General features: G+C 31.6%; 3 protein-coding genes across 3 annotated transcripts; all 3 read right to left on the bottom strand.

Moving 5' to 3' along the window:
* Nucleotides 1–1,452: 1,452 nt before the first annotated feature.
* Nucleotides 1,453–2,970, bottom strand: LOC120577734 (uncharacterized). The gene is made up of 2 exons (XM_039829593.1): nt 2,151–2,970; nt 1,453–2,045 (listed from the first exon to the last, which is right to left on the bottom strand). The coding sequence occupies exons 1-2, from the start codon at nt 2,271–2,273 to the stop codon at nt 1,767–1,769; spliced, it is 402 nt and encodes a 133-aa protein (XP_039685527.1). The 5' UTR covers nt 2,274–2,970; the 3' UTR covers nt 1,453–1,766.
* A 113-nt stretch (nt 2,971–3,083) lies between these two features.
* On the bottom strand, nt 3,084–5,024 carry LOC25500588 (NAC domain-containing protein 62). The gene is made up of 4 exons (XM_013589064.3): nt 4,822–5,024; nt 4,476–4,747; nt 3,477–3,747; nt 3,084–3,389 (listed from the first exon to the last, which is right to left on the bottom strand). Exons 1-4 carry the CDS (start codon nt 4,997–4,999, stop codon nt 3,097–3,099), a joined length of 1,014 nt encoding a protein of 337 aa, XP_013444518.2. The 5' UTR covers nt 5,000–5,024; the 3' UTR covers nt 3,084–3,096.
* Nucleotides 5,025–9,188: 4,164 nt separating this feature from the next.
* LOC25500586 (protein NTM1-like 9) lies at nt 9,189–14,147 on the bottom strand. The gene is made up of 3 exons (XM_024772848.1): nt 13,985–14,147; nt 13,519–13,814; nt 9,189–9,413 (listed from the first exon to the last, which is right to left on the bottom strand). Exons 1-3 carry the CDS (start codon nt 14,145–14,147, stop codon nt 9,189–9,191), a joined length of 684 nt encoding a protein of 227 aa, XP_024628616.1.
* Nucleotides 14,148–18,235: the final 4,088 nt, after the last annotated feature.

Below are 18,235 nucleotides of genomic sequence, written 5' to 3'. Positions count from 1 at the left end.
TGTGATCAGTTGTAAGGGAGTGAGATGAGATCTCAGATCTAGGAGTTCATAGGTTGAAGTCATTACGGGTAGGTCCTAGGTCGTTAGTGCAAACGAGGAGTTTGCTGAGAGCTATTGAATATGGACTACACTAGTGGATTTCCTTCCTGGCTTGGTAGCCCCCAGAGTAGGTGACGTTGCAAACTCACTGTCCCTTTTACTTTATGCTTTGCATTTTTCTTGTCTTATGTTAGCTTGGTGTTCGAAACATTTTATTCAACATTGTGTTGAAACATCGTATAGAACATCGTAAGTCTAACGTGCTAAAATTTCAAAATTTAATAACAATCTTACGACAAGCATCACTATTGCAATTCCACAGACTAATTGACTATCGAAAAAACCGGTAATAATGAGTCTACAATATATATTTCATTATAATAAGAAAGATGCAGTCAGCTTGCATGAGTGCAAATCCATGTGAATTCTGAAAACTTAATTTGCCTATCTTATAATGGTGAAATTCCTAAAACAAACACATGCCTAGTGGCAGCACCTACGGATCGTTAAACGTTTCTACGGTCCTTATTTGATTATGGAACGGATTGGACAGGTTGCTTACAAACTGGCCTTGCCTCCTCATTCCAAAATTCATGATGTTCTCCATTGCTCCCTGGTCAAAGCTCACGAAGGGCCTCTTCCGGCAGTCATTGACAACTTTCCCGTACTCGGTTAATCATCGTCCTCTTATTGTCTCTTTGGCCATACTTCAGTTTCGCACTCGTTTGCTCGATTATACTTCTTGGGAGAATTGGTCAGACTTATGCAACACCTTCAATCTTAAGGACAAGGTTGATTTCGATTAGGGCGGCATTGTTATGAGCAAAGCCCAAAGAAAAGACTCCAACTCAGACCCAGTTACTAAAGATGGTTCAAGTGACTCAATTATGATAGAAAAGACTCCAACTTGTGCAGAAACAGTTAAACCAGAAAACTGTGCAAGCTTAGGGTTTCTAGAGTTTATGAGATTTTAGAGAGAGAGAGAGAGAGAGAGAGAGGTTACTTGTGATTGAAGAAAAACTGAATCCATTATTATGATTGAGTCTTAACATATTTACAAGCATTGAGAAGCTTATATACAAAGAGGTTTTTTAACAAACTTCTCTAACAAACTAAAACAAACTTTCTAACTTGGTTAACAAGCTAACCAAAGTAAGTTACCCTAAACTCTAGGATTTATTTTCTAACTAAACTGAATTCACAATCTAATAAATTAGGCTCAAAATTTTAAATCAAATTCCCCTTTCTATTATTCTTGAGGAGGTTTTCTCTGTCCCTTTAAATCAAAGATTCACATTTCACCATCAAACTGTCAGTTATGAGTCATGCATAAGTTCACAAACAAAACTAATTCAACCTAGGCATTTCATTCAAGTACTTTATTCCTAATCCATAAAAGAAAATCACCCTGCATTGCAAAAATGTGGCAACACTCATGTTACCATAATGGATGGTTCACAAACAAATGGAAACAGACTTGTTGGAATTGATTGGAATGAAACATCTTAGAACAAGTCTCACATTACCGAGTATGTTAAAGGAAGAGGGAGGTCGATGTTGTATATAATCAAATTCTTATTTACAATATGCACAAGTCGGAAACACTTAAGTTTATATACTCTTATCTTTATCTCATACTCTTGTCTTAACATGTTGAGAGCTGTAGTATAAATATTTACTTCAGAGAGTGAGAGAGGCTTCGGAGTTTTCCACGTTATATTCTTGTGTTATGATTGTCTTCTGCTTTCAGTAGTAACAAAATCCCCGTTAACGAACATCGAATTGACGAACTTATTTTCCTCGTCAACAGTTGCAAACGTGCTCTGTATAACATTGTTTTCATTTTTGAAATAGGCATTGTAAAATTGTGCGTTTGAGAATAATAGTTCCGGCTCATTTTCATAGATTGAAGATTGTTGAGTAGAGTAGGGAAAGTATTTGTCTGCTTGGAAAGGTTCCTCAAATATTGATTGCATATTTATTTCTGGCAAAGTACCACTTAAAACCTGAAACAAATATAAAACAAGTATAAGTTCTCAGCATGTTTCATGTGGAAAGGTGTAAAACCAAGACTTGGCTTTGAAAATTTCTATCAAGGATGAACTGCTTACATCTGAAATTCCTTGAGCTGTTTCTTGGTTTTCGTAGTAAGAACTCATGTGTCTACTCGACTCCCCTTCGTCACATATCATTGTATCCAGCTCCTCTTCGGTATTTTTCTCAAATTTCTTCATCAGGCGACATAAAACAAAAGTCCTCTACAAAATTTGGATGATAATCAACATTTTATAATGTCTCATATCAGATTTGAACTTGTACTCCGAGGTTACAAAGTCAATCTTTTATCATGCATCTCATGAACCCGTTAACATTTACTTTATACAATTCATACAAATAAATAACAAGAGGTCCAAATGAAGCCAATGCTTCAAAATATGAAATTGTTTCATGAACTTCACAGCAAAAACTAAAAAAAGTGGCTTGGTATGATGATCAAGAAAAATAGTATTTCAACAAAATCTTCAACTCAGAGTTACTTACATCGCATAGCAGAAAAAGACAATGATGGATCTTTCCATAAAACAAAACTGATTTAAGAAACCAATAGAATATATATTGGAAGGTATTACTTCATCTAGTAAACAACCAAGATTACCAGTCATAGATAATAGAATAGAGTTAGTTACACCAAAATAAGCTAGTTCAAAGTTAGTTATAATTGGTTACTTGTGATCCAAGTCACCTAGCTCTTTTCACTTATATATTTATGAATCTTGAAACTAACTTTCAGTTTAGATCATTCATTCCAATATCTGAGATTTCTTTGTTCATTTCTCTCTGGTTTTGATCTCCTCACAATATGACACTAAAAGAAAAAGGGGTTCAAAATCAAATTTTCAAAGAATGAATCCAATCATCTTCAAATTTCAGAACAGCCTATCAGATAAGAAATATATCAAATCCTGAAAGAAAAAAACACATACAATACTATACTCATTTCATTTCTAGTGATTAAAGAATATTTAAAAAAAATGTTAATATTAAAAGCATTAAAAGTTAAAACCTTAATGTAACAAAACAAACCTGGGAATCCTCTAAGGTGACATCATGATACTCATGAATGATCCAATTGGTCTTAACACCAGGAACATGATTCTCATGGTAAACAAGAGTCTTCTTAATCCCAATAACTTCATTGGTACCCCTAATCCTAATGTTACGGTCCATTCCAGTAGCTTTCCAAAAACCATTATTAGTTGTCCTTTTAAACCTTTTACTCTTTGCATACTTGTATTCAATAGGGCACAAGAAAAACCATTCTTGGTCATCAGATTTTATCACCGAACGAGCTGAAAAACAACAAAAACAGTAATAAAAATCACATTTTTGTGCCAAAATAATGATGGGGGATTTGTTTGTTTGTTTTATATATTTACCTGGTAATTCCCATGGTTCGAACTTGCGAATATCAACTTCAGCTATAACATTGTTTACAATGGCGTCATTACCAAGCAACTTATTTCTAAGGTAGTGATTAACTAGCTCTTCACCTGTTGGACAAAATCTGAATCCAACATAATGAAGAATGGGAGGAAATGAGGGTGTCATTTGTCTGCTAGGCTCCCCTTCATCACACATCATTGTATCATTTTCCTCTTCGCCTTTTATCTCGGCTTTTTTCATCAAGCGACATAAAACAAAAGTCCTCTACAAAATTTTGGAGCGTAATCAACATTTAAAAGAGACAGTTTGAAATCGGTACATTATTATTAATCAGAGTAGTATTATTATTTTACAACTATCTCATAAAGGCTTTGTATTATACGTCCCTTTCCACTGAGCTATGCTCCACTACAGTCGGCCTTTCATGCACTCACACATGTGAGCCGGACAAGATCGGACGTTTTAGACTCATGTTAAGTATTTTGAAGTATAAAATAAAAATGAAACTCTTCTTTTTTGTGAATCGTCCGATCAATGTCTCAAATACATGAACCCAATCAATGCAGGGAATTCAATTTCTGAGTTATCACCTCAGGGAGGATAATAAATATTCACTTTATACTTGTACAAATAAGTAGCAAAACAAATCAATCCTATGTCAAAAAAATAAAAAGACAAATCAAGTCAATGCTTCAAATTCATACAAAACAACCTGATAAAGAGTGGCTTTGATTGGATATAAAGCAAAATACCCTTTCATCAAAAATTCATCTAAAAAATAGTTTCTTATTATAGCAGAAAATGACAAATTTTTGTCAAAATTAAGTAACCAATAGAATATGATACCAAAAATCAAAATTTCAAACAATAAATCCAATAATCTTCATATTTCAGAACAACCAATTGGATAGAAAATATCAAATCCTGAAAAGGAAAAAAAAAAACTAATGTGACAACATTAAAAGTTAAAACATTGTTGTAACTTAACAAACCTGTGTATTATCATCAAATGTGACAACATCATGGTACTCACGAATAACCCAATTGGTTTTAACACCAGGATGAGGAGCAAGGTAGTAAACAAGAGTTTTCTTCGTCCCAATAACTTCATCAGTTCCTCTAATCTTAACCGAATGATCTTTTCCAGTAGCTTTCCAAAATCCAAACTCTGTTCCTCTCTTAAACTTATTACACCTTTGATACTTGTAATTGCGAGGACACAAGAAAAACCATTCCGAGTCATCGGATCTTATCACTGAATGAGCTGAAACAGAACGAATATATCAAAATGATCACATTGTTATAAGAAAATAATAATGAGGTTTGTTTGATATTTACCTGGTAAATCCCAAGGTTTAAACTTGAATACATCAACTTCAGCTATGACATTGTTAACAAACTCTTCATTGCCAAGTAACTTGTTTCTGAGATAGTAGTTTACAAGCTCTTGATCTGTTGGATGGAATCTGAATCCAACAGGAAGACAATCATGAATGAGAGAAAATGAGGTTGTCATTGATGTTGTTTTTGTATAGTTTTGAGAGAGGGATTTAGGAGCCAAATATTAGGGATTTGAGAGAGGGATTTGCGATATCTGTGAAAGAATTCTGTGAGAGAGAGAGAGAGAGGATGAAGAGAAAGTGGTTCTGCAATTTGTAATGGTGAAAAGTAGTGAGTAAGAGTAGTATGGAAGGTGATCACAGTCTATTTTTGGCTTAGCTCGGAAGTCAAACAAATATAAAACAAAAACAAAATATGGAAATTGTCTCTTACCACTACCTGCCTACTTTTGAAATATTTATAGTTTCTTTGGACAATATCCACAATCTCAAAGTAATAGTCCTTTAAAGTTTTTACATGATTTTTTAAAAAATAATTAATCGTTTTGATTTCAATAATAAATAAAGATATAATAGTAAAAAAAATATTGTATTGTTATTTTTAGACGGAGTGAGTCATTATTTGATAAAGTAATATCAATAATTACTCCAACACTTCTTTTTTGTGTTAGCTCTCTAATTTCTAGGAGAGTGAGAATCTAATAATCTGGATTTCAGTCAATCTGAATTTTAGTCTGGAGTAAATAAAGTGTGATAAAGAATTGTTAAGTAGTGTTATCAACACTTTCTTTTTAATAATTTCTTCAACACTTACTTTTTTATTGTCGTAAATTATGGTGGGTCTGATACATTAAAAATAGGTTCAACTTAAAATAGTGGGTCATATGTGTTTCATCTAATAATAAAATAAGTGCTGATGAGAGTGTGGAAAATAAAATGTCCTTAACATTCTTCAAAATTGTTTAATTTAACAATTAAACTCCACTTTTTAAAATGATTACTCTAACAAACTTTTTAAAATAAAGCTATTAGATTCAAAGGTCTTGTGGGATTAAAGAGTATATACTCTTTAATCACACAAACCCTTGAATCTAATAGCTTTATTGTTATTAGACTCTCCATATCTCAAGAAAACTCTAAGAATTCTGCTGGTATAACAACTCACTAACAAAATCTTCACATTAGTAAAAGTATTTGACCTCAAATTCTTGTGTAATATAAATTTTCACCAATTTGACCAAGCTACTACGTTGACTAATGTGTTTATTTTTTGTCTCTAACGGTTAACATTCTTTAGGAATTAACATGACGCGTTGCAAAATTGCATCTTTTACTTTTAGTACTAAAGGTTAATTAAATCCTTTTGTTATAACGGGAAAAGGTACAAAACTTGAGTCAAGTTTCAAAGTCAATAAGATAGCGACTTTAGTTTGACTCTTACTATATGTAATGCATATATACATTTAAGAACTATAGGCATATTTGGGCAAATTACTTAACGAAGTGGATTTGATTATTGCATGCATTAACCGCGTAAAAATCTTCCACGTTATTACCGCTTTCCACGAAATTCATGCACTCTATCACTATCAAACTTTCGTAAGCTATCACTATATTAATGTTGTGACTTACTTATGAGTAATGACTATATATATGTTTTTATTTGTATTGGATTGGATAAGAAGACAATTTATACAAGTTTAAAAGAAAGAAAGTTGGAGGTCTTGAGTCTAGATTCGAATAAGGAGTAAAATATTAATCTAATAAATTAATGATTAATATTTATCACTAAAAAAAAAATTAAGGGTGATTTATTTGCCTGTTAAGTGAGCTCTTATTTTGTCCTTAAAAAAAAGTGAGCTCTTATTTTGTCCTCGCGCAGGTATGATATAATATAAATTAAAATTTAACTTTTGTTGTTTTTGAGATGCAAAATATTTAAATTAAACATATCAATTGCTATACCATTTTATACTTGTGATTTTTTAATTTATTTGTTGTAATTAATTAAATGTTTTTATTTTAGGCTTTATAATACATGACAAAAAAAGACTATTATTTTGGTGTCAATCCTCTAATTTTAAGAGAAAGATGTTCTGTCCACCTGAGCTTAACTCAGTTGGTAATTAAGAACAATGCATAATATATGTAAGGTTTGAAGTTAAAACCCCAGACACCACAAAAAAAAAAATGTTCTAATAATTTAGAGTACGAACACAAATGTAGGTAAAGTTTGACCAATAATTATTTTTATCAGTAATCGAACTTGGATCGATTCTTCTTAAAAAGAACTTATTAATTATTTGAGCTCAATCATCTGTTGGAGACTTAAATCTTATTTAAAATCAAACAACAAAAAGAAAAGTAGCAAAAGCTGATTAGGTTATGTAGTTAAATGACTTTTTGAGGGAATGGTTACACTGATTTTGGAAGTCGATACTCGTACTTTGATTTATTTTTCTTTTAAGAAAGGCTAAAGGAGCCAAGTCGGTTAGTGTACTTTGATTACGTGGTTAATTAGACTTTCTACGATACGAGTTCTCAATATTTCCAAAAACTCAATACATATTAAACCTATAAATAAAAAAGTTTTAGGAATACTAGTAAAGCACTTGTATTCTTTAATTCAATTTATAACTTTTACGTATGAAGAAAGTTTGATCGGAAGAGAAGAATTCGTCTTGTATTTCTTTTGGATTTCTTAAAGAAGATTTGTCACTATTAAATGGAGGGTAGAAACTTCAAATCTAAGAAAAAATTTACTAAAAAAACTATAAGGCCTATATATAACCACCTTTAGAATATAAGCAATTAGGTTGGTTTGTCTCTTAGAAATATAATAATTATTTTTTTAAGGAAGAAATATAATTATTTTTCACTTGTTAAGGATTTAAAATTAAAAATAATTGGATTTTCATGATTAAAATTGGAAATAATTAAATTGCTTTTTTTTAATGACAAATGTAACGAAGCTTAGTCAATTATTTGCTCCACCTTTCACTTATTAAAGATATAAATTTGGAAATAATTGGTAAATTTTATGTATAAAAAGTTACCTTTTGTTCTTTCAATGTGTAGAAACTTTTGCTCTAGAAATCCATAGGAAGCAGCCCTTACTTCCACATTCACAAAGACGAGTCTATCAAGAGTATTCATGTAATTAAGTACTCCACTCCATGTAGGGTATAAATCTCATTAAGAGTTTATATTATTTTAACCTTTTATAGCTTCGAGAATCATACTTCTTACGATTTATCATAGCATGTTCATCTCATCACTTCACAGCTTGTTATTACTCATTGAACCTATTTCTTGAAATCTTCGGTCATTTAGGTTAGATTACCAACATGAGTGATTTCATAGACAGTATAGTCACATCTGAATTGATGATTATGAACTTTCTCTGTAGATAATCCTTTCGTCAAATGATCGAATAAATTTTCGTTAGTGTGTCCATGATTCACTCTTATAGCACATGTGGAGAGTAATTCTCTAACAATGTTGTTCTTATGACGTATTTGTCATCTCTTACCGTTAAAGAAACGGTTCTCGATTTTTGCAATAGCCACAATACTCTCACTATAGATCAACACAACTGACGATAATTTTTCCCGAAAGAGAATCTCTGCTAATAAGGATCTCAACAAACTTGCTTCGCCACTAGTTGATGTTAGTGATATCATCTCAGACTTCATAGTAGACTGGGCTAATATAGTCTGTTTCTTAGATTTATAAGAAACAACTCCTCAAGCGATACTAAATATATATCCACTGGTCGCTTTGGATGGTGTTCAAAGTTGCATATGTGTATTCTTCCTAGACAATGAGAAACCTTTGATAATGTAATCCAAGGTTCACTGTTCTTTTTAGGTATCTTAAAACCCTATCAATGACTTTTCAATGTTTATTATTAGGTCTACTGACAAACCTGCACAACATTCCCACGACCTAGTCAATGTCGGGTCTAGTGCAATCAATGACATACATGAGGCTGTGAATGATACTTGTATATTCTGATTGTCTCAAACTTTTACCAGTGTTCTTGAATAGTTTTATACTTAGATCATATCGTATTCAAATAAGTTTGTAATCAAAGTTATTATATTTCCTAGTGATCTCCTCAACATAGTGAGATTAATCCAAGGAAATTCTCTTTTCTGACCTAGCAATTTTAATACCAAGAATTACATTAACTTAGGACTTTCATATCAAAGTTATATATACAACATAATCTACCTCTTAAACAACCACTAATTCTATGAATTTTTCTGCCATAGCATAGGTACAGTATCTACACGACTACAGGTACACCACTCTAATTTAAAGACTATTATAAAGTGGAATCATTAAAAAAGCAGGTTGAGTTTAACTTGTTTCTTTACTAATTGAAACACCATCGTTCAAAATTGAATCAACGAACGAAGAATCATCAGCACTGTCCTCTTCAAAAGCTTCAGGTTGATCGTGTCCAATGCCGTTTTCGTTCTCAAGACTGGTTGGTTTTAGCAGTGATTTTATGCTACACTCCTCTTCAATCGGTGTTTCTGGAAAGAAATATTCCATATCCAATCGAGGAGGGGAAGCACATGCCTAAAAACGTGAAGCAAGAATCAATTCTAAGTTGTACTATGCATAACATAAATTTAAAAGGGTTATATATATATATATATCCTCGTGAGTTTAGCTCAGTTGGTATGGACAATGCATAATATATGCAAGGTTCGGGGTTCAAACCTCGGCCACCATAAAAAAGAAATATATATATATATATATGTTATTCTCCTAAAACTTGAAGTTCTTTTTTAGTATCCCTTTATAAAGTAACATGTCTTTGTATTTCAACTTTTGAAATATATCATTTATGTTCCTTGAAATTAGACCTTAAACCCTCTGTGGTTATTATAAAATCATCTTATAAGATATCCTCGTGAGTTTAACTCAATTGGTACGGATAATGCATAAAATACACATGGTCTGAGGTTCGAACCCCGGCCACCACCAAAAAATCATCTTATAAGATTAGATATATTATTATTTATATCTTTAAACTTTATCTCTCATAATCATATTTTAAAAATAGTAGAGAATATATCCAAATATAAATAATTTTATATTCATCTCACTTTTGGACAAAAACGGTTCTACAAAGTGCATGATTGGTTTTGCGATAAATGAAATTAATTTTACTTAAAAGAGAGTTGAATGTAAAAAAATGGTAGTTTGATGCACTAAAACTTTCACATACGAAGGGGTCCCATCAATTGGTGTATTGTGTCCAATTTTATTTTATTTTTACACAAATGACTATTTACATGACTTAAACCTGTGACATTTCGATCACGTGAGTTGAACAATAAGTTTTAGTATAAAAATCATGTTTAAATTCATAGGTTGCAAATTTTAGGTTCAAGTTGGGACCAATTATAAAATAAAAATCATTTTTTCCAAAATACAATTAAATATGTCAAAATCAATTTTACTCATCATAACTAATTTTTTCTGCTCAAATTTGGAGTTAACCAAAACATTTGGAGGATGTATTCACTTACATATTGAATTGAATCCATTGTTGCTATGTTTCCAAAGATAGAGGCAGCGGCATGGCTACTTGAATGAGTTAGCCCTTTTGTTTCCTTCTCAATTTTCTTCATTAAGCGACACAGGACAATATTTTCCTGCAAAGAGAAAATATATCTTAACATTGATTTTTTACGTACTTGTGATGAATAAACCATCAATTTAATAGGAATAGGAGAAATCAAACTGAACAAGAAGCCCTTATCATTCGTGGTTGGGTCTAACACAATCAAAAAGTCGGTTTGTGAGGTAAGAATTGTCCCCACTTATAAACTCATGTTCATGTCATCTTTTGTCTGAAGTGTGTCTCTTTAACACACCCCGTCATGACCAGCAGTATTAGGTTTTGTTCGTGGACATAAATGGTCGGTGACCCGATAGCGGAAACCTAATAGCATGTGACTCAATGGATCTTAACGAAGGCTCTGATACCATATTAGAAATCTTGGTTGGGTCTAACACAACCCCACAAAATCGGCTTATGAGGTGAGGATTGCCTTCACTTTTAAACACATTGTGAGACCATCTCTTATCCGATATGAGATTCTTTAACATGCCCCTTCTTGACCAACACTATTGGGCTTGATTCGTGAACATAAATGGTAAAACCAATATGAATAATAGAAATCAAACTGAACAACAAACTCTTATCAATCGTGGTTGGGCCTAACCCAACCTCAAAAAACCGACTTGTGATGGTGAGAATTGCCCTCACTTATAGACATATTGTCAAGTTATCTCTCATCCGATGTGAGACTCTTAAACACCCCCCCCCCCCCCCCCCCCCCCCCCCCCCTCCCTCATGACCAGCACTATTGGGTTTGGTTCCTGGACATAAATGAAGACCCGATAGTGGAAACCTGAAAGCATGTGGTCCAGTATATCTCACAGAGGTTTTGATATCATCTTATCAGTCATGGTTTAGTCTAACACAGCCCCACAAACTAACTTGTGAAGTGAGGATTGTTCCACTTATAAACACATGTTCATGTTATCTTTTATTTAATGTGGGACTCTTCAACATAAGCAGCCAAAGAGAGAGGAATCAAAATAAACCGATTCAAATAATCAAACATATGAACCAATTAAAAGAAGAACAATCAAAGGAGGAGGAACAATCAAAGATAATAAGTCAATCAAAAAGAGAAATCAACAACAAAGAAACGATCAATTAAAGAAGAAACAATCAAAGAAATGAACCAATATACCAATAAAGAGAGCTTAAAAAAAAAATCAATCAAAGAGAAAAATCATCATAGCAACATATAAAGAGAGAGAAGCAGCCAAAAAATTCAAATCACAAACACATTGTCAGCATTTTTTTAACTCACCAAATTATTCAAAAGAAACACCATAACAAAACACCAAATTGATGCCGAACGAAAATACTCAACTTCACAATAGTGCTTACGACAAATCCAAATAGAACCACAGACATAAACCACAATCATGGCGGAACATAAACCAGCGTCAGTACGAAAAAACCAAACATCATCGGTCTGGAACAAACATATGGGTCAGAAATCTCACTAGACCCAAAATCTAGATCGAGTTGCAAAGCTAGAACCAAAACAAAAAGCCAAGCCGTGGGAAATAATATACTCCACAAAGGGAGTCTTTTCAAACCGTAAAAAAGAAACTAAAAATGCCAAAATTCTTCCTCTTTTTCTCAAGAGTCCATATATGTCATCAAACCTCTTCTTTCTTTCTTTCTTTTTTCATTGATATTTATAGAACCAAGTAATTGAGTTCAAGTGGTTAATAAGCTCTACCAAAAGACGAATTGTGTATGAGAAGATTCATGTATGAAATAATTTTTTGTCAGCAAGCTGCGTTGCTAACCCTTTTTAGATGGTAAAATCAATTTTCTTAAACACAACATTCATGATCTATGAGCCATAACATTGATATGCATGACCCTCTAACTATATGTAGAATATCAACAGTTTCTAATGCCAAGAAACCAAAAGTGTCAAACTCAAATGACGAGAAAACATGTTAACTATCCGATCATGTTTTCACATGATTGGCTGGCTACTTTGTTTGACGCGGCTTTGAGAGCTTACTATTCCACGGTAAAAGTTGTGATCCCCAACTTCACAAGCTGGAAAACCCCACTCACTTGTATATTGAATTAAATCCACGGTAAATGTTTGATCCTTTTAGTTTGATAGAATTTCCAAGTTAGTCCTTTAAGATTCAAAAGTTTCAAATAGATTCTTTTAGTTTGATAGAATTCGCAAGTTAGTTTTTTAAGTTTCTAAAGTTTTAAATAGGTCTTTTTAGTTGATAAACTATTTCACTGTTACCTCTGCTAGTCAGTAAATAATTAATTGATGTTGATGTAGCCGTTAAGTTATTGACTTGGATCAAAACGCTGCCTTTTAAAAGCTCCAGGGTCACAAAACGTTACGTTTAATGGTCAAAAATATCATTCTAGCATTATAAATGTCGTTTAATAGTGCCATAAAAACATTTGTTGTTGTAAATAGCTGCTTTTCTAGCACTATAAATGATCATTTGTGACCATTAAACGTAGTGTTTTGATACCCTGGAGCTTTTAAAAAGTAGCATTTTGATTCAAGTCAACAACTTAACGGCTACATTAGCATCAGCTAAATGGTTACTGCCAACATGGGTAACGGTGAAACAATTTATCAACTAAAATGATCTATTTGAAATTTTTGAAACTTAAAAGACTAACTTGTGAATTTTGTCAAACTAAAAGAATTTAATTGAAACTTTTGAAACTTAAAGGACTAACTTGAGAATTATGTCAAACTAAAAGGACCAAAAGTGGTATTTAGCCCTTAAAATTCTTACAAACAGTTCTTACTTCAACGTTAGCAAAACCCTAGTCATAAATAAAAAGTCATGCAATTTGAGAAAAATTAGGTCATAAATAAATTGACTAAAAATTCATCAAAGGAATTCACTTTACGGATGATACAATCAGTAACTTTCTATTGTCAAAATGATCGGTAGTAAAACATCTAAAGAAAAATCAAACACGGCTAGTTCAAGCTATAGAAGTAGAAAAGATATTATTTTCACACAATATATAATAACATTATAAAACAACACATGCAATTTCAAAATAAAATAAACCAACACATACCTTGTTATCAGGAAAGGAATGATACTCATGCATAACCCAGTTGGTCTTTTCATGTTGATTACCATAGAAAACAAGAGTCTTTTTTATGCCTATTACAATGTTGGTACCTTTTGTCTTGATTTCACGATCTTTACCGGTGATCTTCCAATAACCATCTTTGGTTTTGGTTTTGGTTTCGGTTTCAGGTTTGATATTGGTTTTTCTATTAAACCTTGTTTTGCTTTTGGTGGACTTCATGGGATCAAGGCAAGTGAAGAAAAACCATTCTTTGTCATCCGATTTCACCTTGGACAATGCTAATAGCACAATAATAAAAAAAATTAAAAAAAGCAAAAAAAAAATAAATAAATAATCCACCATTTTGTTTGGGTATATTTTTCATTTTAGCCTCTTAATATAACCCATTAAAGTAGGAAAAAATGTCTTTTTATTTTTTTACATTGAGGAGGTATAATATTAATAATACCTGGTAAATCCCATGGTGCAGAGCCTAAAAAATCAACATCAGCTATTACGTTATTGACAATCGCATCATTACCAAGCAACTTGTGATTTAGGTAGTGACTCACAAGTTCTTCATCTGTTGGTCTGAATCTATAACCTATGGGCATTGAAGTTGAGGTCTCCATTGTTTGAAGAAGAAGAAGTTTAGAGTGTTTGTGTCACAGTATTAGGTTTTATATTTTCCCTTCTTTTTTTGGGTACAATACTAGGCTATGATACTGACGTCACAGAGTGTTGTTATTTTATTGGTAAAAATATGTTTTGATAGGTTTCATTCATACTCCCTCTTGTCCTAATTTTGATATAAATATTACTAAAAAATTCATCTCACATTTATTAAGAAAACTAAAACATAGTAACTTGCAGTTTAGTTTCTTGTGTTATTATTGGAATAAGTTTTATAGAAAGATGTAAAAACAATTTTTATTGGTTATTAGTTATAGAGCAAATAAAAGGAAGAGTGGGTAAAACAAATGCAATTTACATTTAATTTTTTTTTGTAAAAAATAAATTTTTAAAATAACATAATTAAATAAAATAAAAGTTGGTCTTTTTACTTATAATTTAAAAACTATACTAATCATGCTATAGGAAACATAACTTGCACACACTAAGTAGAGTAGTGAACCCAAATGCTGCACCGTGCACCCAAGTCACATCCTGGAATTTTAATAACTTCTCCAATCATTCTCTTGGTCTTGGGCATATTACTCTAAAATCCAATATGTACTCCATATTAATTCATATTTCTTGTTTGAAAGTAATTTATTTTACATGTAATTATAAAGCATTTGTGTCCCTATGTCAGAGCACCAAATTCAATAATGTAATTACAATCCATCATATAAAAAAAATAAAAAATAAAAAATAAATCTACCACAAATTTTGAATCTGGCTTGAAAAAAAATAACATGATAATAGTGAAAACTCATCATCTAAATAATACTCCCTCCGTCCCAAATTATAAGAAAAAAAAACATCACACTTATTAAAAAAACTAAAACATATTTGGAGTATAGTTTTTTGTGTTTTTTTGGAAAAAGTTTTATAGGAAGATGTAAAAATAATTTTCATTGGCTATTGGTTATGGAAAAAATTAAAGAGAGAGAAAATTGAATGTAATTTGCATTTAATTTTTATGAGAATAAACAAAAGTTTTTCTTGGAAAAGAGATTTTTTTAAAAAACAAGATTAATTAGGATAAAAATTTGTCTTTTTTATTTATATTTTGAGACAAATAAAATGAATTTTTTTTGCTTATATTATGGGACGGAGGAAGTAGCAAGCGACCATCCAAAACTTCCACCGATGTGATCATCGAGAATATTAGTAAATCACCTCATCTACAAAAAAAAAAAAAAAAAAACTCCTATAGGATGAGGGAGTATTCTATTCTTGCTCTTGATTCCAAAGACACTTCTCACTATGATAACTTATTCTTGATCCCCAGGTTTCATCCTTCGCCCACTATATCAATTATTTGCTCCACCTTTTCCCACAAAAAGAAGAATATATCTTTGTCAATTTCCAATGCGTATTTTGCCAACTTTTGGTAGTTTAGCCACTCCTATCTTAGTTAGGTTAGGGAAAGTCTTGGGTGGGAGAGCTTCATAGGTCTCTCACCATAGGTAAGGAAGAATATTGTTTTTCAGCCATTAGATAGTGAAGCTCTATGGTTGTTAACATGTACTCACAACATCAAATAATTTTTACTTTCTTTTCGCTTTACCTATTCCCTCAACTCTTCCAGATCCACCATTGTAGCTACGGAAAAATTATGGGGAAATTTTTGAACTTTTATCCTATGATTTTCTTAAATAGAAATTGATATTGTTAATATCTGTAAATTATGTTCAAGAATAGGAATGTTTATCTTATGGATTTCCTCTACAGATCCAGATTTGTGCCGTCATAGCCGGCCACTTGCATCACCATCTCCGACAACAATCTTAACGCTGACCTCTTCCTTCGTTCGTCTGACCCATCAATGCCGACCACGAACTCGGAGCGTCGCCAAGATCTTGACTCACCATCACAATTTTGTGTCTTTCTTTTTGAGTTTTCTACAAAAAAAAATTTATGAGATTCATGGAAAAATTGTATCAATTTACTAGATGTGGCTCTCTTTTATCCTCTAATTTTATGAGTTTGTTCGATTATTTTCTTTTTTATCTTTTCTCTCAGAATCCCTTTTTTACATGTTCTTTTACCCTTTTTTCAAGTTTATGCCAAATCTGTGTATTATTGTCTTGTAAAGAAATTTGTGAAGAAAAATATGGTTACAAATAGATAAGAAGAGAGAGAACAAAACATTAGAAATCTTGAACCAGGTTGTTATTTAATCAACGATTCCATTGATTATTTTGGACTAAATCCAATTTTACGTTTTTTGTTCTTTTGAAGAGAATGTTAATCTATTACTATTAATTTGTTATTAAGAGAAAGAGAGACAGAATGAAAAAATAAATTAGTGTAAAATGTTAAATTTTGTTAACAAACAAAGATGAATATATGGGCCATTTGTTGTCTTTCATTGAAGATCTTTGTGTTGCTGGGATTTTGCAGAAAGGAAGAGGAGAGAGGTTGAGGGAAGAATGAGTTACACAGGAGAGAGAACATAAATTGATTTGGTGTATGCAAGTGTACGGTACACCTGCAGATTTTTCACTTGCCTATCGTGGGAGACCTATTAAGGTCTCTCACCCTAGAAGACGCCTTTGAACAAACTATCACTAGGTTTCATCCTTGGCCCACCATGTCTCACTAGGTCTCACTAAAAAATTGTCACAATATAGATTTTGTCATTAATTTTCACTTGTCTTCAGTTTTGGTCTGTTAGTTCGAATAATTGATGGGTGTAGGTTTTTAATTTCTCGTAAATGGATTCTTTATTCACTTTGGTTATTATTAAAAATTACATGCTACTAACAAATACTCCCTACGTCTCAAAATAAAAATAAAGTAAAAAAAAATTCATTTTCTTTATTCTAAAATGTAAGCAAAAATGATAAATTTTTATTTTGTTTAATCTTTTTTTTTGAAATCATTTTCAAGAAAAACTTTTTCTTATTCTCATAAAATTAAATGCAAATTACATTCAATTTTCTCTCTTCTATTTTCTCCATAACATATAGTCAATGAAAAATGTTTTTACTTCTTCCCATGAGACTTATTTCAAAGAAAACACAAAAAACTATACTCCAAATTCTTATGTTTTAGTTTTTTTATTAAGTGTGATTTTGAGTTTTTTTGCTTACAATTTAAGACGAAGAGAGTATCTTAAAAACATTAATTAAAAAATAAAAAAAGAATTAATGCACATCGAAAATAATAATTTTTGTACTTTCAAAAAGGAGTTCGGATTTGCTCAATCTACCCATCATCCATCTATTGTCAATTTATGATAAAGATAGACTAGAATGGAAAATATCAATAATATTCGTTTGTGTTTATCTCTCTTATAAATGGAACAAATCTCAACTCATTCATTAGCATTTTTCTCATTTTACTTTTTAAAATTGTATTTAAATAATTGAGTATAATTTATCCAACCTTCATTGACAATTAGCCACAGCCCACAAGAGCAACTTAGGAAGAACCCCCCATTTAAATACGATTTGGTTTAAATTTACTAATGATAATGAAACTAGTTTTCATTGAATGTTTGAATAAAATTGTTCACAATTCTTCAAAAGCATTCGGTCTCACATTTATTTTAAGAAAACGAGAATTTTTAGGTGTAAGAGATTATTGATTTATTTGAAGATAAATTGTAAATTTACTCTTTTTAGGTGTAAAAGATTATTGATTTATACCGGTAGTTATACTTTATAGAATCAAAATAATATTTCAATGTGCTCGACCGTGATTTCTTTATTTGTAGTGATATTTGTACAATCATTTGTGACATTTTTATTTTATTCTCCTTTTATTGGTAAAAGAACAATAGAGAGAAAAAGGAAGAGAGAGAATAAGAACATAACGTGAGTACAAGATGAGTAAATTTAGCTTTGTCCCCGTCGCGATACTCAATCGTATTATATAAAAATATATATAAGTCTAAATTCAAACAAATATTTTCTCTCCTTCAAATTTACATTTTTGAAGGTGGGCTAATATTGGTTCAAGAGGAACTTTGCTCTCACCCTCTCCGGACAACAAATGTTTAAAATCGTCTTTTTCCTTTCCTCTAATCAAACGGACAAGGTGTGTC

Source organism: Medicago truncatula, chromosome 8 (genome assembly GCF_003473485.1).
Source record: "Medicago truncatula cultivar Jemalong A17 chromosome 8, MtrunA17r5.0-ANR, whole genome shotgun sequence".
Classification (NCBI taxonomy): Eukaryota; Viridiplantae; Streptophyta; class Magnoliopsida; order Fabales; family Fabaceae; genus Medicago; species Medicago truncatula.
The sequence above is the reverse complement of the archived record's forward strand: the minus strand, read 5'-3'. Positions and strand labels throughout refer to the sequence as shown.

What these genes read in the sequence shown, in the direction of transcription:
- LOC120577734 (XM_039829593.1), bottom strand. Translation starts at nt 2,273, where the DNA reads ATGAAGAAATTTGAGAAAAATACCGAAGAGGAGCTGGATACAATGATA. An exon ending in CAGCTCAAGGAATTTCAGAT is followed by an intron (nt 2,046 to 2,150) that starts GTAAGCAGTTCA and finishes TATTTGTTTCAG; the next exon opens with GTTTTAAGTGGTACTTTGCC.
- LOC25500588 (XM_013589064.3), bottom strand. Translation starts at nt 4,999, where the DNA reads ATGACAACCTCATTTTCTCTCATTCATGATTGTCTTCCTGTTGGATTC. An exon ending in CATTTGATGATAATACACAG is followed by an intron (nt 3,748 to 4,475) that starts GTTTGTTAAGTT and finishes AAAATTTTGTAG; the next exon opens with AGGACTTTTGTTTTATGTCG. An exon ending in CGAACCATGGGAATTACCAG is followed by an intron (nt 3,390 to 3,476) that starts GTAAATATATAA and finishes GTTGTTTTTCAG; the next exon opens with CTCGTTCGGTGATAAAATCT.
- LOC25500586 (XM_024772848.1), bottom strand. Translation starts at nt 14,147, where the DNA reads ATGGAGACCTCAACTTCAATGCCCATAGGTTATAGATTCAGACCAACA. An exon ending in TGCACCATGGGATTTACCAG is followed by an intron (nt 13,815 to 13,984) that starts GTATTATTAATA and finishes TTGTGCTATTAG; the next exon opens with CATTGTCCAAGGTGAAATCG. An exon ending in ATTCCTTTCCTGATAACAAG is followed by an intron (nt 9,414 to 13,518) that starts GTATGTGTTGGT and finishes TCACGTTTTTAG; the next exon opens with GCATGTGCTTCCCCTCCTCG.